Consider the following 22,422-nt stretch of genomic DNA (forward strand, 5'->3'; position numbering starts at 1 on the left):
GGGTGTTGAGAGGAGGGAGAGAGAGTAGGAGGGAGAAAAGGTTGTTTGAGAGGATTTGTAATTATACTTCATAAAGCCACTGTTTTTAAAATATAGATCAGTATTACACAAAGACAGAACAGATGAACAAATTTCTACCTTTATGCCAGAGGCATGCAGAGAACCTAAGTCAGAATAGTAAAACTCTTTTATATAATTTGTATATGTATTTAGCTAAGACTTTCCCCAATATCCACATAACTCCACTTGAAATTACTTTTCAACTAAATATCACTCCTCTTGGGATTTGCAAAGGCAGTCATGAAATTATGACAACATTAGTTTTCTGTTACAATGAAGTGACTGTTACAAAATTTTTTTTATTATTAAGTGTCTCTCTGCTATGTCTACTCATTTGCTACTTTTCAAAATGAAAGAGCTCAGCAGTTTGAAAGCAAAGGTTTGTTTAAAATTGCCAGGGGGAATAGTTGCCCTCGTCTCCCTACTTGAATCTGAAACTATGAAGCAGTATTGGTTTTGTTGATGCTCTGTCCAAATAAACTCACTGGCTTCAAGTTATTTTCCCATCTCTCCTAGAAATAAACTTATCAAGATGAAGCTTGGTACACAAGTTGTCAGCTGAGATGCCAAGTTTTAAAATCGAAGTGAAAAATAATCCCTTGAAAATTTGGGATTTATAAAGGTAGGAGTAAATTATAGTGCTGCTTTCTCCAATTTCCACTTCCTGTCTCCAAGATTCATCTCCATATATACCAAGAATTAAACAAAAATGGTATTAATGGAGAGTCAGACCAGTAACAGAAGTCTTGGAGAGTAACTCTACCATTGCCAAATACTGTTTTTTCTTCCCAGAAAACAATAAGGAAAGTAAAGCAGACTTCTATGATAGCTTAATATTTTCAAACCCTCAACTTCATCAGCAGCATGGCTGCAAACATTTTTATGCTTCCTTGGCATTTTGCAGGTAAGATCGTGCACTGAACTTTTATGGTCTTAAAAAGGGTACAATGCAACCCCATTCAGAAGGTGACTTGAGCTCCCATAATAGAATTATCTTTTCAACAGATGGCTCTCCAAAGAGGCATCAGTTACAACAGCTCACCTGATCACAGTACTTGTTTTGTAAGTAAAACTCTGCTCGAACGCAAAATGTCTCCACACTTCATCTTGGCTTCTTCCCTTGCCTGCAAAGGAACAGTCTTGATCCAGCCTGACCCTCCTCATTCCCTCTTTTCCTGTGACAGAGCAGTATTATCCCATAATCCTCCTGACTTCAGTAATATTATAGCTGTCAAAGAATAAATTCGTGTCTAAATCCTTTGCTGGGTGCAAGATCAGACGAGGGAAACTTCTGCTGTGAGAGAAGGAAAAAAAAATGTTTGAGATGGCGTGACTAGGAAGGGGGAATAGGAGGAACTCAGCTGTGGAAGTGATGCCAAAACTTGCTGCTGTCCCCATGCGTGTTCCCCAACCCTGAGGGCTGAAGTGCCCTCTTGGACAGTCAGCAAAGAAAATAGGTTTTACTTTTTTGTTTTTATAAAATCAGTTATACACACACCGAACTTCAATGTTTTGTTTTGGTAAATGAATAGCCCTCATCACTGCCTGGCATTATCTGGTTTTACGCTCCAGAAAAGCCTTCTGTGCAGTCTTACCCAATTACTATTTTAAGTCCTCTCTCTACCAACTATACATTTTCAGATATGGAAGGAGAGAGTCATGCATACGTACATGTCACATTCAGAAATGGGAGGCCCATATCAGATGTCACGTTAGCCTTTCTTTCCATTTTATATGCAATTTATGACTTATCTTCCAAAGTCCTGTTTATCACTAAAAAATATCCAAGATTTGCTCTCTCAAATCAATAGCCAGGTTTTTTTCTGATCCACTGAATGTCATATTAGAAAAAGGTTAAGCTTCCCGGCATTTGTGGAAGACAAGACATGCTGTATAAACGTGTATGAACAAGGGTAGAATAATTACCCATAGGCTACATAAGTGTGGTTGTACTGACAACAGAGCTTTACTTCAGAAGTATACTTTTTCACACCAGAGTGTGTAACTTCTTTTTTCCCAGGAATGACAACGGTAATAAAGAAACTTCCCTCTAAAAGCAGTTTCTCTCAACTATATTTTTAAACTTTCCTTGAATCTCTCTCTGCAATACTTACTTCATGTAAACCTTGTCAGAGAAGGGACAACCAGAGGAGGCAAGCTTTGGTGAAAGTCTGTTGTACCAATTCTTGCGTTCCTAAATGTGATTATCAATTGGGTAATATGTTTAGCTGTTTTTTAAAAGCAGTATGGTCACTCAGGCCAGAAGATATTAAACTCTTATTCTTGACCTATCAGAAGTCAAAACAATTATAATCACTTTTACTGCTTCATGGAAGTATTTCCAGCTTTCAATCCTACTGTCAGCAGTAAAGAAGATGCAATTTCCCTGACTGTTTTCACACTTAATCTAAACACTATCAAGAGATCCCTGTGGCAGAAGACTAGATTACAACTGTTTTCAAAAAAAAAAAAAAAAAAAAGTAGCTTCTTGTCCCCCACGAGAAAAATACTGCAAGAAAAAGCCAGTCTCCCAATTTAACATAGCTAATTAGCCAGGAAAATATGATCATTTAGGAAAAAAATAAATCTACTTCAGAAAAAATGTTCAACACATTTAGTGCACTACCCATATGAACTGAAGATACATTAATATGCTCTTCATAAGTTTACCTCAGTAAAATATAGAATGAATATTGTAAATAAATCAATCATTTTATTTTTTCCTTATGTTCTCCAGACCTATGCCAGTAAACTAGAATAAACATGTTATTAAAACAGAAATCAATAGTAAGCTTTAAAATATACAGTAGCACAAAAAGGTCAAGCCCCAGTATTGATTTTAATATAACATTTTTGGTGTGTAGTTTCCCAAAGGGTTCTTCTCTAATATTGTGTTTCATTCTTCTTTCACTTTACATTTTCACTGGTGAATTTGTTGTTCTCTTCTGCAAAAGCCGTCTACTCCAAGAAGTTTACTAAGAGCTTGTCATATATGCAATGTACTGCTGAGACATGACAAAACAAGGTTGGGGGGAAGCACTCAGACACATCAGAGTATCAATTAAACCGTAAAGTGAATTGCAGTTATATAGGGACCCTCCCGCAAGCACAACAAAAACATATAAAGAAGCTAATGGCTGCAATCTAATAACCTACCACTGAGAGCCACCTTCGTGCACCAGTGTGTACATATTTTTAAAAGCTGATTTAGAGTTTAGAAAGATTTTCTTTAGACAGATGAGGATGTTTAGAAATACAAAGGTTGCAGTAAGTTATCCAGATAATGACAGATAAAATGCCACACCATATGGAGCCGAGCTAGCCAAGCAGAACAATCTCCAGCAATTCATTATCAGGGAATGTTTGAAAATCTATCATCTGTATTACTCAAGAAAAGCATTTTTCATGTGGCTTTCAAGACAAAAGTTACCAAAGTCATCACAGGAGACTAGATAGCAAAACCTAAGAGGTATCAAAAGCCATCATAGAATTGCAGAATGGTTTGGGATAGAAAGGACCTTTAAAGAACATCTAGTCCAACCCCCTTGCCATGGGCAGGGACATCTTCCACTAGATCAGGTGTCTCAAAGCTCCTTCCATCCTGACCTTGAACACTTCCAGGGATGGGGCATCCACAACTTCTCTGGGCAACCTGTTCCACTGTCTCACCACCCTCATTGTAAAACATTACTTCCTTATGTCCAATCTAAACCTTCCCTCTCTCAGTTTAAAACTGTTGTCCCTTGTCCTATTGCAACAGGCCGTGGTAAAATGACTCTCTCTGTCATTCTTAGAAGCCCCCTTTATATATTGAAAGGCCACAATAAGGTCTCCCTGAAGCCTTCTCTTCTCCAGGCTGAACAACCCCCAACTCTCTCAACCTTTCTTCACAGGAGCGGTGTTCCAGCCCTCTGACCATTTTTGTGACCGCCCTCTGGACCTGCTCTAACAGGTCCATGTCTTTCTTGTTCTGCTGATTGGCTTTTTGGTGACCATACCAGAAAATAAGCAGAAGCCAATACAGGGAAGGGATAACGGGGATCCCAATAGGCAACCTCTAGAAGGCCCAGAAAGCTGAACAAGGATGAGTAAGACTACAAAAGAAAATGCAGGCTTGTACCTATAGTACAAGGTAGTTCGGAGACACTGAAACACTCCTGAGGCTGCAGGCAATAGTTCTCTTCTGGATCTGCTGGTTAAAATCATTAATCTCCAGATACCCACCATTTCCCATCCACTGAGAGTTACCACCTATTCAATTCCCTTCACAAGGGATCCCAGGAATGTGTCCCATTCAGCTTCAGATGAAGTCACCTGGAGAAGTTCAAGCACGTTCCTCAAATCAAGTTAACCCATGTCCATAATCTTAAACAGAAGTAATCTTGCAGGGTTGCAACTGTCTAAACAGACATTTTAAAAAAGATTTTAAGATACACTAAGTAACTTCTAGATACATCAGATCCTTTTTAATAAGATTTTGAGCAACAGTTGCACAATGCTCAGCACTAGTCCTGATAATTTTCTACCTTTGTCACGCTTTAAACAATTTTAGAGCGGACCTAGCAAGGGAGTTACTGAAGGGCCACCAAACCAAACAAAAGGCTACTTTCCCTGCCTAAAAAACCCTACTTATTTTTCCTGTAAGAAACAACTGTTGGAATCACAGGTGGTAAGATATAGGAGAATCCAAGTACAACTAAGCATAGGGAAAACAATCATCTGGGTCTCTTGGGACAGTCATACACCAGCAGACTGCACAGGGACATATATTTGGCATGTAACAAAATTACATGCGTGCATACATTGAAGACTTGAACAAAATGAACTTTCTGAAATATTGAAGGGACTGTCATGCACAGTATTTTGCAAAAACACCTCATTCTACATATAATTAATATCTGCCACATGCCAAATCATGTAACAAAAGTGGAAGCTAGGAAACACTCGCCAAGCAAAAGAGACTGAAAAACCCACAAATATAATTAGCCTAAGCTAAACGATTAGCAAAATAAATGACTGAAATTTCCCTGATTTTCAAGGGGGGGAGGGGGGGGCGCGAGGGAAGGTAAGTAATCATTCATGAATGTTCAACTACTATGGGAAATCACATCCTTCATTTGCCTCTTAAGTATTGATTTGTATATATTTTAGTGGAGGAATCCAGCCGTCTGATGAGGTTGACAGTAGCTAAAATTTTATTGTTATGCTGACGACAAAAGTTTTTGTTCACTTTTGCTTTTTCAAAGTACCTTTTCTTCAGTGTATGCCTTTCATAATGCAAGCTCTTTATAAACAAAAAGATTTATCGAGCACCATCAGTACAGTATCGTGGACTCTAACAAATGAATAGTTTTATATTCAAGAACAAAGTTAGTGTATGTAGTAGATAAATTTCCATTCAGTTTAGACGCTAAAGATGGGAGGAGAAGGAAAAATCACTTAATTCCCCCATGCCTGTTCTCCAGAGGCATAACATTAAAAGTTTACACTCATTGACTTCTTGTGAAATTAGGAAAAACAGTAAATATTTGCTGAGCTTGTCCAAAATAAGCAGAGAAAAGGCAAAAGTCAAGTTATTATTTGCAGTAACAGGCAAACTAGAGCAAGCCAGACAGACGTCAAGACACACGAGTTAAAACTAGAAAAATCTCATAACTGATCAAGTTTATTTCTTGGCAATAAACCCCTTTAGCCTAATACCATTTCTCTTTATTCCAAAAGGGCATTCTGTGATCCCTAGGGCTAGCTTACTACTGCCGTATTGCCCCAGAACATACCTACTGGTCCACTGAGTTGTGCAGATTTCTCTGCAGAACTCGATGGAGCAGATGCATCTTGCTGACCAGAAGCAGCTTCTTATCACTGGAGTTCATGAGCCATGGCACCATCTGGTACGGTGCAGGCCACCTGCTATCAGAAGAAAGGCTTCCAATTAATTTCATAGGAACAGCTATTTCAGACTCTCTCATCACCAACATCAACAAAATGGTTAAAATAAAAGAGTTCAACAGCTGTGACAAGACATAGTGTCATGATCTACATTTGTAAGACTATACCTCAGGAGCAAATCCAAACAGCTAAAGGATTCAGAAGTTTCATTCTCCTATTTTGTATCATCTCACATCATGGCAAATAACTAGTTTCACAAACTCTGCATGTCTTTCTGTTATGACACTGGAAATGAAGTTAAGACCTTTGTGAAAAAAGAAACTACGTCAACAATTATCATTTATTACTTGTCACTACTGTCAAACTCAAGTTCTTGTGCCTATTCTCTCATTTTTAAGAGTCTTTTCTTACAGAGTTGTGTAACAGCAGTTCTGGCACGTATTTCACAGGGGGCAAGAGCCTGCTTCTTTAGTAGGTCTGAAGGGACCACACTTACCAGAGGCAGTAACAAAAATCACACCCAGAAAGCCTTTTAAGATGCCCTAAGTAGTGATGCATGTGGTTTGCTGAACCATTAAGGTACTAACTTACACTTCATCTTCAGTAAATACGAAACCTTATAATGAGTGGAGTCTCTCTCTAACACTGTAAGAATAGGGAATATTTTTGGAAGGTACTAGTAGGTACCGACATGAAAGGGAAAACAGACTATAGAAATACCAAAGCTATATTTTCTCTAGGGGGAAAAGGCACATTACTCTTTCCTCTTACTTCTGTTCAGAACATAAAGCAGCTCTCCAGTATTAGCAACAGTAACAATAATAGTATTATTGCTATAATTCTGATAGTGTTACAACCCCTATGTTACCTTCAGTATTATCGTAAGATTGTAGCTCTGACACATTAACTGGTCTCATCTACTAGTGCAGTCACTGCAAATTCTGCTGCAATCAAATAATAACCAATTTAACTTTTCTAAATGAAAATACTTTTAAGATGAAACATTTCAAGTGTTCAAAAACCAAAGTGAGAAACAATAGTTGGGCTGCGTAAAAGAACAAATAAACTAGAATCAACTTCAGCTCTTCAGTGGGGTTTATGGTCAATATGACTTTAGTATGAAACACAAGATGGAGTTAACACATTCCTCTTTTCCACAACTGATTGGAGAGCATGTGAATACCTACACCAGTCAGACTAAAGATCCAACCTACTCATGCAGCCCATCTCCAACACTAGCCAGCAGATACATGAGAAAATACAAAGACACAAGGCAAGTAGACATCCTTCCTTCATGTACAACTCAGCTCATTTCTGAGAGATTAAACGTTGCTTCCACTTAAGATGATGGAAAGGAAAAAAAGACCTCTATACATAGCAGCTGTAGTCTATCCAAATAAGTAGGTATATTCCCAGTGGACAATCAGCCAAAAGGCAGCTTTATTAAAACACTTCCAGAAATGTTTGTCCATCAGTTGGACCGCAAAAACAGTAAGTGACATAAGCTGTGTCCTGGCCCAGGACAGTCAAACATGGGGAAATTCAGCCATTGGTAATGCTTAAGTTTCCATCAACGGACTAGAAGCCACACACATTCTCATGACGGTAGCTATTAACCTTCACATCAACTTAAAATGCTTCCACAAGCTCTATATCGACTTGCAAATTCTGGGGGAAGAAAATCCTGTAAAGATTCATCATTATTTGTGGGGAAATTTAAGTTCCCAAGAAGCCTCCTGGTTTTCATCCTATTCTCATGTAGCCAAAAGTTTAGGCAAGCTTCATACTCTCAGCAAAACAGCATATAGATTTATAACTATATTCAGTCACACAAAGAGAGATGAAAATACATGAAGAAGCATACAGAAGTAACATGAAAGACCAGTGTGCATACCATTTTGGACACATGTTCTAAAGCTGGGTCTAAAATCACTACTTTATGTATAACTATTCAAAGTCCCTTTAAACAAGAGCTGTGTAATTCATGTATTGTGAGTGCACTGACGGCGTTAAAATACAATTTGAAGACTCAGCCTTCAGCTCCAATCCCAGAAATAAGCACAGATCTTAGCTTTATACAGTAAGAGTAGTCCATCTGTACTGTGTATGTATGTGTGAATAAATAAATTATATAGCAAGTTAAAATTAAAATTTCCTTCACAGTCTGAAATGAGTAAAATACATCTCACAATCAGATCAAAATGTGGTCATGCACTGCATACAGAAACAGTACTGAAATTAGCTATTAGACAGTTGGAATCAGACACAACGAACAGTTGCAAGTTTTAGATATTTATGTGTTGAAATGGGATTGGAAAAAGATTGGAAAAAACAATGTTTCTGAGAAAGCAATGAAAATATACAACATGCAAAATACCATCTATGGTAAAAAAAAAAAATCTCATCAAATGAATGCAGAAATAAAAGATCTTTAATTTTGTGTCGCATACCATCGGCACGTGTCTTAAAAGACTGTCAACAAAAAAAGTTGTGTCTTATCAAATTAAATTGTTAATAGATCAGAAGTGCAAGGTCAAGTAGTTTTTAATACTAGGATACAGTTAAATGCACTAATGATGGGCTTATGCCCCTACCATATCTCTTCAAAAGAAGAAAAAAAAAAAGTATAAATCCAGCACTTTGACTTGTTTTTCCTAGATAAAAGTTGCAAATCTTACATTCGGGGGTCAGGCCTCATTATACTTATTTCCCTATCAAAGAGCCTGACATTGGTGCTGAGACAGCCAGCGATCACAGCTCTGCGTGCTGCTATTCAGAGACATGGGACGCCATCACGCTTCAGTCCAACCAGCCTTGGACAGCACCAGTGCTTTTGTATACTGCACCCTTCCATGTAAGTTATGAAACCTGCACTACACCGCATTTTTTCTTGTGCAACTATTGACATACGAATACTATAAAAACTGTTCTCTGTTAACAGTTTCCTTCCGTTATATGTTTTAAGCACAGTATAGCTGGGAACTCAGGTTTTGTTCTGTTTTCCAACACTGCATCAATGTGTTTGTATGTTTATTACAAAAAACTACAGCTGAGAGTAATCTTTTCCTTTTCATGTTTATATTACCCAGAACACTCTGCACAGGACAGATATGCAAGACAAAATACTTTATCTGAACAATGTGTATCTAGCTCTTAAGTAGGTACTTAAAACTTGAAGTCGAGTAATTATGAAAACTTATACCGACCGTGCTTGAGTGTCCAGAAGACTGGCACAGGACGTTGTACAGAAGACTGCATTTTTTTTCACGTGAAAGTATGGATCCTGACTTGAAAAAGAATATTGCACAAACATTTCTCATGCCCCTGCACTGTGGAGAGACTGCTTTCTCAACTAGAATAAAACAGGAGGGGTAGGTATGCTGACACAAACCTGTTTTTAAAGTAATCAACAGAGCAGCGTTCACTTTGTTCGCAGAAGACTATGATCCAGCGGAGAACAGCTCCACATTTGCTACAGCACTTCTTGAATGTTTTTAAAACACAAACCTGAACCAGAATTCAGCCCATAAAGACCTCAAGTAAGAGCTAAGTAAACATCTGCATCCTTTAAAGTGGTTTCGTCCAACATGAAGAGCTTCTACAACCTGTTTAAAATATATTTTTATACTGTGCAGAAAGCATAATAAGAAATCCTTGCTTATTGCTAAAAAAACAAAACTAAACAAGGGTTAAAGCTGCTAACAAGACTTGATACTTGTCATTTTATTCTTTATATTTTTATTTTAATTTATTTTTACAGTTTACCTTTCAAAAGCACAGATTCTTCAACAAAAAGATTTTACAGGATCCTCTTAATATGTAATATCTTCCTCACTAATCCTTACCCAAATAAAGGGAAGACTGCCAGCATTACTCCCTACAAACTATAAAATCAGGTATTCGACAAAATATAAAATCTGCTCCCTACCTTTCACAGATTAATGCACAACCCATGAAAGCTGAATTACGGAATACTTAATGAAAATTACTGAAAAGTGTGAAATGACAAAATACTGAAGTTACAAAACAAATATTTCCCTACTATAATCACATTTAGCTGAACTCTTGAGCCATCAACACTAAGCTCAAATGTAACACAAGTTTTCCTGTCAAAGCCCAGTTCAAAAGAGGAGAAATTTCACTGCAACATATTGATTTCCTTTACTGCTGATTCAAAAAAAAAGCTTGATTTTTTTTTCTGGGACATTTATATAGTCCTATCTAATTATATACTCCATCAACCTAACTCAAATAATAATATAATGATGTGTAGGAAACAACTGATATATATGCAGACAGTTTAAGTAGTATTAATTGCATTCTCATTTTTTTTAATTCATCATAATGAGCCTTTCTTCCCATTCTCAGAATGGAGGACAATGTGTAGGTTAATATTTGTATTCAGTATGTCGTATTATCTATTTAGGAAATTCACTGAAAGAAAGTACAAATTAACACACAAGTCCACCATACAGCCAAACTCGATTTCAAACTCAAACAGGAATTTTTTAAATTGCTCATAATCCCACAGTACCATACTAAATGTTGCAAGAGAAATCAATGAAGATTGAGCTTAAAAGACTGCAAAAAAGAGTCAGGCTTGTGAGGTCAAAAGGGATTTAGATCAACATTTTGTATCAGCTCTTACAAGGAATTTGCAGTTAATTTGTTGTTTTAATAGGTTTTTAATATCAAAACTTGCTATATCGCCCCAAGGTCTTACCTAATATTTTGTCTCGGGGCACAAAATTCAACTGTTAATAGTAAGTAGATAAATAACAGTAATAAAAGCATTAAGTACATGTTTGTTTTGAATATTGTTATTAACAAACCAACCTTCTCTTTTGAGCTTCAGAGTCTCTCCTGGCTCGTTCTAATGCCAGTTCTTCAGCTATTCTTTTCTTTAGTTCTTCATCATTAACTACAATTAAAAGAAAATTAAATGAAATGTTAAGAGAACACAACATACTCTTAATTACAGAAACAACTGCATAATACTCTATTTTATTTATTTTCTTATTTCTATAAAGCAGTTGGAGTGCTTTCTTGTGGTTTAACCACCTTTCAAATTTTACCATACAACACTAGAGAGCTTTTAAAAATTACTCTTACTAAACAACTTTACATTTAGCGGAATCTTTCAAAAATTAAAAAACATACAGTATATGTTAAATTAAATACATTTTTCTTAAGAAATATGCCTTTATAAAGTTAAAATGGGGCGGGGGGGAATGGGACTGAGACCTAAATATCAAAATCATAAAATGCTGCTTTTTATTCATATGGAACCAAGGGAAACATCTTCCTGTGTAATGAATCAAGTATTTTCAGATGCGTATTTTACCCAACAAAGCATTTACAACATCCTAGATATCCATACTTCTGGTTTCTACTGTTAGAAAAAGATTTTGCCTCAAATTCTCCCAATTTTGTTTAAACAAGCAGACACGGAAAGAATATTTTCTTCATTTAGATTACGTCAGATGAATTAGTTTAAAGTCTGGCTAAGAACTGAAAAAGCAGGGAAGCAACTTCAAGTCTATGAATAAACTTTTCCACATAAAGGTAGAAAAGTATGAGAGCCACTAATCCTACAAGCTTGAAAGACATCTGTAAGACTACCAAAATCCATGCAGTAAGGTTTTGAGACACAAAACAGGTCCATTTCCAACTTTCTTTGATATTCAAGGGCTCAGTCATGCAAGCTACTACACTGATACCGTTCAATATTAACTATCTCCACATCTATAGGCAACTGCATACTTCTGAAAAATCTGACCCAAAGAGATCAGTAGTAGTTTGGCGTTACTTCTTTAATAGAAGTTGTGCCAATAAAATATGTTTCAACAGAATTCCAGAAGAAGCCATACTGAAAAGGTTGTTTCAACCTAAAAAAAAAAAAAAAAAAAAGAAAAACAATCCAACTTTGGAGATGGTTTTGTATGTTCTATCTCTATCTGAATACAACTGGACACATACATAGCAGGAATTAAAAAAGAAAAAAAGAATTAAAACATCCAGAACAACATTTTCCATTTGGGAAAATGTAGTAGCTTGGTAACCAAAAGTTATACCAACTTCAGTAGAACAGCTGCTAACTTTGCATAAAATGTTGATTTGTAGCAGTCAATAAGAGTGAGTTTTCCTAGAGGAGGAAAAGAAAACAACTATAAAGTACAGCTGTAGAAAGAGATTTAAAAAATCAGATAATTATATCCAGGGTTATTCCAATATAAATCTTAATCTAGACCTCCCTCTCTGGAATAAAGGTATACCTATACTAGCTGAATTCTACCTCTGTAACACTGCAATACTCTATTGTTCCAGTACACGCATATGGATAATTCCCTTATTTATATGAAGCATCTGGTGCAAATTTCACTCTATGGAACCACAGAGCTAAAAGACACATAATCTCACTCCAAAATGCCTATCACTTGAGCATAATATAGATGTTAAATTCAAGAAGGTGATACAACCCCCTCATCTGCCCTCAGAAGCAGTAATAAAACCACTTGCTTAGGTAGCTAAAAACCAGGGAACTACATTTTCAGGCAATACAAGACATGAAGCAACTGCGAGACAACAAGCAGTCTCCTTAGAGGTTGCATTTGTATTAAGTATTTATGCGTATAGACAGCATTCAACAGCTGTTAGCAGTTGGAAACTTGTGGAGATACTGGGGCAAAGGGGGAAAAGCCATCAGCATCCTTTTTCACAGCAAGCTGACAGTTACAGTATTTGCCCAGAAAGTGCAATATCTGGATTTTAGATCCTCCTAAGATGGATCGGTCTGAGTCCACATATCATATATGCTCCAGTAAACCGCTCTAAACACTAAGCTACCATCTAATTTAAGCAGATATACCCTCTTTTTTCTTTTTTTTTTGACAAATAAAGCTAAAGAAAAAGTGCCTTAGAGGGTGCCTAGCGATTAGAAGACAAAACAGAGACAGCCTCCAATTCTAGTACCCCCTTTGCGGAACCAGTTATTTGTTTCACACTAGGCACCGATCATATTTTAAAAAATAGAGACACATAAAAAAGCCAGTGACAAATAGCCATGTATCTCAGTGACCTCATCTCCAGGAGTTAGCTTTACCTGCAAATATTACCCAACATCATTAGTCCACGTTCCCATTAAATAGAGTCCAGCGTGCAATTCTTCTCATCCTAAAATAGACACTTTAAATAGTGAATTTTATGAATGAATTCAGCAGCTTCATCAACTATATGGGAGTCTTGGCCAACTAATTCAGTTATAAGCATCTTAAGTAAAGCAGAATGAATCGATACCCATCCTGCCAGATGCAGCAAATGCTTAGATGACAGAAACAGAGTTGCGCTGGGGAAAAGCAGGGGGACACTTGTGAATGGCAAGGGAGACCCCAGCCTAAAAATATGTTAACACATGTCAAAATTCAGAGGTAAATACGAATCTTGTAACAGATTACTACCACAAACCTGGGAGGAAAAAGCCAAACCCCATTTTATTGGGACTATCTCTACTGACTATTGACACTGCTCCACTATTTTCTCCTCTGAGGCTATGCGAGGATACTCTCCATTTGAGAAGATACTGAGTTGTTACACACACCTGTACGTTTCCAAACAAAGATCAGCTAGTCACAGTGAATGGTATCACCAGAGAAGAAAAAAAAGTTTAGCAAAATACCAGGCAATGACAAGGATCCTGTTTCTGTATTGCAGCACACATTAATCTCCCCCACACCTCAGTAAGCATCACAAGCCAAAATGAGAGCAGTTAAGGTTCTGCATTTGTACACTTAGAAATGATTAAGCTGTCACAGAAGCAAAGAATTTATTTCACATCACAGCTACCTTATTCACAGAACAATCTGAAAACCCATGATCAAGTTTTCTAACTACAGTTCTGCTCAACCCAGATACCTCAGTATTTCATGTCCTTTTAATACTGGACCTGAGAATACACAAAACCTTCCATAAGTACATTGTTCACCAGCATCTACATCACGAAGTTTATTGTTCTGGTGTTTGCAAAAATGAGTACAAGAACTCTACCAGACCGTAGAACGTTTTTTTTAAGTCGTAATGAGAAAAGATTCAGGCATCAGCCAATAAAGACATTTGACCTTAACAATCAATTAGGTTACCCATCGATCAGCCAAATACTAATAGGGAATAAAAGTGGAGCTATAGATCATTCAATAGAATTATTGTAAGATATAATTGGGTAGCTCCCAAATGGGAACTTTATGATGTTTCAGTAAAAAAACTGCAGTTCTACAAGTAGGAGGGATTTGTTCTAGGGGAAGAAGCATTTAAAAAGAGAAAAGTTAATTTATTAGAAAGAGGATCAGAAAAAAAAAAATTGAACTGTTTCTAGATAAAAGCAGTAACATTTCTCTCTGATGGCAATCTCTAAGACTATAGGGCATTAAAAACAGACAGCTGGGCATTAAACTATTGGACACTATTAGACCCTGGTGGGTGCAAGACTGCTAAAATAAGCATGATCTGGAGACAATAAGTATACAGCAGTTGCCAAAAATTACATAGTCATTCCCACCACCACCCCTTTTAATATTTTAAGTTCTTCAGGATACCGTAATCAGTGTCAACCTCATAGCAAGTGCATCCCAGAGCAGACAAATTTGGAAGATTTTCAGGCAAGTACATTTAGGAAGGTCACACTTGCATCCCAGTGCTTACTTAGGCTCCTACATGAGCGTAAAATGAATGCAGCTCCACCATTTCCCAAGTCTGAATGTGCTAATGCACAGCTCACATCACAAGACAATTTAGATAGATGGTCAGTAATGGGAACTATACTCAAAGAGCCATAATGCTACAGCCAGAAATAACTCTTCTCTGTCCTCTTAGCATGTGAAGGGTGGATGCTGATAGGTGTCTGATAAGCAGTATTCTCTTCAGGATAATGGAAATGGAGTACCACCAGCTGCATTGCCAATGGGCTCATTACCATGCTCAGATCTAGCAGCAGGTTGCACAATGCTTAAAAGAGTGACCAGACTGTTCCACGTAACGACACCGCAGACAGAGAATACCAGCATATGATAAAAACCACAAAGCTCTTGCCTGCGTCTTGGCAGACCAAGCAGTGACTGTCAATGGACAAGGACATTTTGCCATTTTGATGGCCTCCGGGATGCAGTAACCTGATGTTTCTTATTTGTCCAGCTACTCGTTTGGAAAAGTTTGAAAGACATGGCCATTTATGCCTAGTATTATAGTGCAAATGCATGACGTATTTCCTCCCCTTCATGCACAGATTCCAACTTTAAAAAAAGTACGTATAAATTAACCAATTATTATGACTTAAAGCATTTTCACATACTGCAAGCACAAGATAATACACGTATTTGGTTCAGTTGACTTCCCCTCCCCATATACAGACACACACAGAGGTAAATTCAGTTTCTATCACATTTAAAACAAAGCTTTAAGAGCATGGAAGAAAGAGCATAAGACAGCCAAAGGTCTGAAGAAACTATAAATTATGTCCAATACTTATCTATTGGCCAAAATCTGTGACCATGCCCAACAAATAGAAGAGAGGCAACTTCCAGAATAAAAGTTACAGCATATTTACTCAAGTTTTCTATCAAATCATTCTAGTTGGCTTTATGCCTTCAGACAGATATGCAGAGTGAAAGGGTGTGAGAGTACCTCTTACCAGGACAGGGTTTTATTTTGAAAAGAATGCAGAGCAGGCTGTCACTTATGAAACCATAAGAGCATTCTCCCCATGGCCATGTTTCAACATTTTTCAATTCAGCCTTTTCCAGACAAGGAAGACACTCTGAGATTCCTATCCCTTTTGCAAACCCGAAGGAGGCTTATTCTGACACCTTTTTAAAATGCCACAAAACCTACAAAAATGGTTTTGGAAGCCACTTGTAGAGATACGACACTGTTTTCTGCAGTCCAGGTAAAGACTAACCTGGTTGCTGTCAAAAAAAACCCAATAATTAAATAAACAAAAAGAGTGTGCAAAGCCATTTCCTTAACCCCTATAATTGATTTTCCACTTGTGCTTCAAAATCAAATGCATAAGAAAGCATACACCTGATATGTTTCCCAGGGTCCACAACGCTTTGAATAATTACAGGGACAATTGATGAGGACAGAGGAGCTAAGGGTACTGAAGAGCTTACACACTTAACCAACAGTCACTGAGGTTTCAGATATATAATATGCACTTCATCTTGGAACTTCAAAGGCCATCCACTAGCAGTATCACAGCAAAGCCAAGAGCTTCACATGATGACAACAATTATTGAGAAACAATCAGCAATTTTATCTCCTAGGTCTACTATAGGTTGGTGCATAAGGTGCAACTCAGCTACTCATTTTTCTCCAACTCCTCTGCCTTTGCTAGTCACAAGATCTAAATCTGTTCCTTTTTCCTCTCACTCTAAAGCAGTTGCTTCATAAAAAAAACATTCAGTGTGATACTAAGATTACAGCAAGAAAGCGGCACCCAAAGCTGCAAACAACACACATTAGGTAAAGCAGACACCTGCAGCCTCAGAAAGGTTAGCCTAAGAAATCAGGAATACAATATGGACAAATAGCCTCTAGCCTGCAGAGCTAGGAATCTGTCCATTAGTCTTGCATTTTCAAAAAAAATCATTAATGGAAACAGCATTTATTATCAGGCATTTTAACTAAACCCTCTTGAAAGGGCAGGTGCATTATGTTATTAATGAAGAGACACTTAGGTTTGATACAATCAAACATCTTTTAGAAAATACTTAGCTAAATAATATTCAGAAAATGAATTTACCCAAAAAAAAGGAAAATAGAACAGTTCTACTTTTCCTTTTCATTCAGCTTTGCTAATTAAAAAAAAAAAAAAAAAAAGATGTCCAGTGAACAGGACATCTTTCAGAGAGCAACTTCTCAAAGGCCAGAACAGAACCATACAGATGTCCTCCAGGCCATTTGACCATCTTCCTTAAAAAGATAAAAATTTGCTTTTACAAAAAATACCTCCAAGGATGGAAACAGCACAGCCCCCCTGGGCAATATGTTTCAATGCCTGACTGACCTGACGGCAAAAAAGCTCCTCCTTAGAGGTCAAAAGCACTCTTGTTTCAATGTATGCCTCTTGTTTCTCGTCTTCATGCCACGCACCACCATGAAGAGACTGGTTCTATCTTCTCAGTAACTTCCTTGCTGGAAGTGTACTTCAAGCCTAAGAAGTCCACGTCCCTCGGCCTCTCCTCTTGAGTTTCAGACCACGACTCCTTCACCCAAGGAGCTCTGCAATGCGTTTGGGGCTACACTGGCTACTTCTGCCTTCAAATAAACAAGTCACAAGGAAAGACAACCCATGCCATTTAAATTAAGTACATGGCTTGGGCGCAATCCAGAGGACTAACGCAGGGGTAAGATACACAAAAGCAGAATGCACAATCTTCAAATTAGTGTCTGAATGCATCAATAAGACAGCAAACAGGAAGCTACATATGCGATTCTGTTCATCTTTTACATCGGCACTCACTAGAGGCTGTTATAAAATGAGTGGTAAATTAATGTCATGGATTAGAAACAGGCTACGACAAAACAGAGGACAGAAAGCACTAGCAGTGGGAAAGCTAAAGACAGACTTTAAATTCTGCACATGAATAGTCTAAAAATCATTTTAATCAAGACTTTAAGACTGGAAAACTTTAAAAAGGAGAAAATAAGACCAAGCAAGCTGAGCAGCACAATGGTATACAAATTCAGTTTTGAAAAATGAATAGTCACACACATTGGCAAGCATAATGTGACTTTATCTTACATTTTGCTTGATTTTTAAATCAACCATAGTCACATCTAAGTTCCGAGTACCGCACAAAGAAAATTTGTTTAAGGGCCAGCTGGACATGAGAGGGAAGAAGGTAGAAGGGGATGAGAAGGTCCAACATAAGTACAGAATATATAAAGAATGAGAGAGAAAGAATATGAAAAAATAGATCTATGATGATGCACCTCCACAATTCCTCAAGCATTGTGTTTTATCAGTCTTTCCACACAACAGTTAAAGCCAAGGATAACCTTTGCTGAGATCTATTTCAGCTCCACCAAAATTTATGGGCTCAACACAATAATCACTTTGAAAGGTTCTCCAAACTATTTTGTCCAATAGCTTATGTTAATATTCTCTTTCTTTTAAGGCAAAGGGGAAACATTAGAAAATTCAATCTTTGAAACAAAGCATAGAAAAAGTGAGAGGTTTGGGGGTTTTTTTGTTTGGTTGGTTTGTTTTTTTGGTATTGGGTTGTGTGTTTTGGTTTTTTGGGGGGTTTTTTTTTTGGGTTTTTTTGCATCAGAAGCACTTAACATCGACTGGTTTCTCACAGATCTGCACTGCATGTTTCTCTGTCCCCTCACATTAAGTCAAGCTGATCTCTCTTGTCCCTATGACATTGTCTTCCTTGAGCAAGGAAGTCCAGTGTCCAAACTTCATCTCTCCCCGTTGTCTCCTAGCTTGGCTTGGCGATAGACAGCACAGGCTGTAGTTGCTTTTGCGGAACATGTGCCACTCTGCCAGCCGTGCAGTGGTAAACCTTTGGCCAAACAGCCAGGCAGCTGAAGACCTTCTCTCCATAAAAGCATTTGTCTTACTGTCTCTTTTCCACCCAACCCCTGATTTATCAAAACGTATAGAAATATTAGGGCCTTGAGTCTTTCAGCCACCCTTAGTTAGATTTGGCTGAAATCGATTAATAAATTCAGAAGTTATCAGAAGGCAAGTGATGAATGTGTGGCACTACCACACAACTCTTTTCCTTTGGGAAAGCACACAGAAATAATGGAAAGAAAACCTGAAATGGCTCACCACAGAGAAGGGACATGGTTTAGAATATAATAATGTAAGACAGGCAGCTCTGGGCTTCTATTCATTCTTCCATCACACATTGTTAAAAAGGCTCACAACAAAGCTGATAAGGCAGCATTTAAAAGATTTTTTTTTTTTGTAATTTTTTTTTTAATATTTGAAATGCACAAACGTATATATTTGAAATTGACAACGTATTGTCAACTTTTTTTGCTGAAGCCAAAAGCAAGTAAAATCAAGGAGGGGAAAAAAAGACTAAAGAACACCAACAGGCTACGTAATCCTTAAAGTGGAGTTGGAGAACACTGCTTCAAGGTATGTACCAACCACTGCCAGAAACAGGAAGACTTCTTTTTTGCTGGAAAAACTATTTCACAATTACTTACTGCAGAATTTCTTGCTTTCACCTCTGTAGTATCTGGTATTGACAACAGAGCATCAGGGCATTCAAACCATCGATCTGACCCAACAAGGCAGTTCTCGTGTCCCTGTGCACATTAAGTATGAACATTAACCAGCTCACTTGGGACAACGTACCTCAGGGCTGTCTTCAAACCCATCATCTGTCTCAGTAGCTGGCAGGGCAACTGCAGCTTTGTAGACATTAAAGATAATGAAGATGTCACACAGAAAATTCCTAACTGAGCACTAACAGTCATAAATATTGAATCAGAACGCATATGTCAGCAGCCTAGTACCTTCACAGCATTAAGCTATGGGTTTATAAACACATTATGGGTCTTCCACAGTTAAAACACTTTTTCCACCCACATTCCAATTTAAGATGCATAATACGCAAATACTACAATATGCAAATACCCTCAATTTATTCTTTCTAGTTAATAAACGCTCCAGCTTGGTCCATATCTAAATTCCATACATCACACAAAAAACACCAGTATCAACAGTAGCCATTTAAGTTGAACAGCACAGAAGAGACAAAATATCAAATCCATTACTCTTAATTTAGAAAGAGTAGCCAACTATAGAAATGACAGGCACTTGAGTAGCATGCAATAATTCCCGGTAGACCAGGAAAAAAAAAGTATATACTTTATTTCTTATTCAATTAAGCAACAAGAAAATATTGTTACCTTTCCTGACATTCTCAAAGTTGTCTCAAGCGGCTAAACAGGGAAACAAAATTTGTCTCGCCCCCGAAATAGGTTACTTGAGGTCCAGGTTAAAGTGCACTGGTAAATCAATGCGAGACAGTCCTTCTACACCTACCCATGATGTGCGCTGTCTGTGCATACATAGAAGCTTCAGCTCATCAGAGCTGTCAATCAGGTAACTCTTATGAGTACAGAATTCGCTGGTAGAATTACATACTTTAGTTTGCTTTGGATATCAGTAACGCTGTCAAGGAACTCTTATCCTGGAGTCCTAAAAAATTAAGTTTTTAAGAAAGCCATATAAATATTCATTGCACACTAAAGAAAATAGTAAGACTTCTGGTTCTGAAATCAAACTGTATGATTTCAATGTCAATTAAAGCCATAGCAAATATATTTAGTATGCTTAAATTAGGTGATAAGTCAACGACACTATTAAATATACTCTTCCTTTTTTAATTATTATTTTTGAAAGAGCCTGGATTTGCTGGTAACAGAACACAAGAGGAAACAAGGAAGCATTGTAACGGTTAGTACATCAGTATTCCCAGCATACAACTTTTTTTTTTAAAATTAATGGTTTTCAAACACTGTTGTATCTGGTCTTTAACCCTATAAATAGTCCAAATTAGCCTTACAGAATTCAACAGAAAAAATAATGAACCATCCCTTCATTCCACCAGCACTAAAGAAAAAACTCCAGAAATAAGTTATTTATTTAAAGACCAAAGTATCTGCTTCTCTCCCTACAACAGAGGAATCCCTTAGAGACCCTCAGGAATTTTACTGGTATATGTACAAGTGAACTGTCAGAAACAAGTATCTATATGTGTGCCAGAACAGTCGCTTTCATGAGTGACCTTATTACACATTTCCCAAATTTCTTCATTATGAGCCATCGATCAGGGCATGGCCAGCATTTAAACGGTTGAGGGGTTTTGTTGTTATTGGTTTTGGGGGTTTTTCGTTTTGGTTTGGTGGGTTTTTTTTTTTAAATTTAATTATTATTTTTAAAGAATGGCATTCTTAAGAATAAATTCTATTTTCAGACTCATACAAATTTAACTACCAACACATACAGCAACTCTTCCATTTAAATTCAGAATTACAGGCACTTCCTACAATCACAGAAACAGTACAAACATAAAGCACGCCTCCAAGGACAGAAATTTGTATTAACTGTTAAATATTGGTAATGTGCAGCAATACTTTAACAAGCTCATAGGATAATTAAATACAAAAACAATGCAATTAAGTGTGCATAATTTAAAAATATTTAATATTTAGTTTCCAAAGGCGCTCTTGCATATATTACATTATCCATTTTACAATGTAAATGTGGGTATCAATCAATTTATACTAATTTAAATTAGAAACAAGATGGTACGTGATCTAGAAATAGCAAAGCAAAGTTAGTTCATATTATATTTGGAACATTCTCTTTTCAGTATCACATTATTGTTGTAGCTTTAGCAGTAAATCCCAACAACGAACTTATGAGGGGGGCTGGAAAAAACAGGGGAGAGCACGATTACAAGGTTTTCCCCTGCGATTCTTTGAATTGAGTTCTATCTACCTGTGCTTAATAGCTGTATTTAACAAGAATAACTCATTTCTGAGATTTGCACCTGAATGAGAAAAGCAGAGAATTTTCATTACTCCCTAGCATGTCTAAGGTTACATTCTAATAAGCTAACAGAAAAATCAAGTAAACAGAAATGGATGTATACAATCCACAGAAAGACAGAAAATTAAAAAATACAAAATCCCAAGGCTAAACTTAGAATTAGTTCTTTTAACCAATACATAAAGTAGAAATGAAGCATAGGAGAATAAAGTGGTAGGAGTCAAAAAGCAAAGACACATGAGCAAAGGTCTATTGTAGGACAAGGCCATCCTGCTGCACCAAAGAGCCTGCATAGCCATCCCTTCTAGTCACTGATGGCTTAATAATAAATGTGTGTGCCCTTCCACTACAAAATCCTCATGCAGTACTCAGTCTGGGTTTTCGTATCGCCTAGAAAACATATCAACCTCTCCCCCATTCATGCTAAGCTCGGACTGTCAGCCCTGAATGCAGGCAGGGAGAGATGTCCTGGAGTCACGCCAATTATGGTGCCAGAATAGACAGAGGTTTCACCACAAATTTAAAATTGTATATTTGTGTGATTCTTCCGTCAGACTTCATGATTATTTGAAAAAAATGTTACAGGAATTCCAGTGCAGTATAGTGAATCCTCAAAAATCTGTCAAGAATTTTCTTCCAGAAACTTAAATTCATTACAAAAAATATGCACACTTGACACAGAAGAAATCTTTTCTTAGAGGACTTAAGTTAGATATAACAGGTGACAGAGACACAGGGAAGCACTGCAAGAGAAGAAGCATGAAATATGGGCAATATATCTTGAAACATGTGACAGCTAATAAAATAAGTCATTTACCACCAGTAAGTGGATTGAGTTAAAGAAGCCAGTTAACATAAAAACGTACCTAATTTTTATTTTCTCTAGGAATTCCTGC

At 37.2% G+C, this 22,422-nt stretch overlaps 1 protein-coding gene across 1 annotated transcript in view; it reads right to left on the reverse strand.

The window, feature by feature from the left end:
- LOC104075634 (MICOS complex subunit MIC19-like) overlaps positions 1-22,422 on the reverse strand; it is a gene marked incomplete at its 3' end in the record, with an annotated part of 51,965 nt that overhangs the window by 13,084 nt on the left and 16,459 nt on the right. Inside the window, exon 2 of the mRNA XM_009576204.1 lies at positions 10,786-10,870. Coding sequence (XP_009574499.1) covers positions 10,786-10,870 — 85 coding nt within the window. The remainder of the gene's footprint in view (positions 1-10,785; positions 10,871-22,422) is intronic.

The sequence above is a fragment of the Fulmarus glacialis genome, unplaced genomic scaffold (assembly GCF_000690835.1).
Source record: "Fulmarus glacialis isolate BGI_N327 unplaced genomic scaffold, ASM69083v1 scaffold19374, whole genome shotgun sequence".
Lineage (NCBI taxonomy): Eukaryota > Metazoa > Chordata > Aves > Procellariiformes > Procellariidae > Fulmarus > Fulmarus glacialis.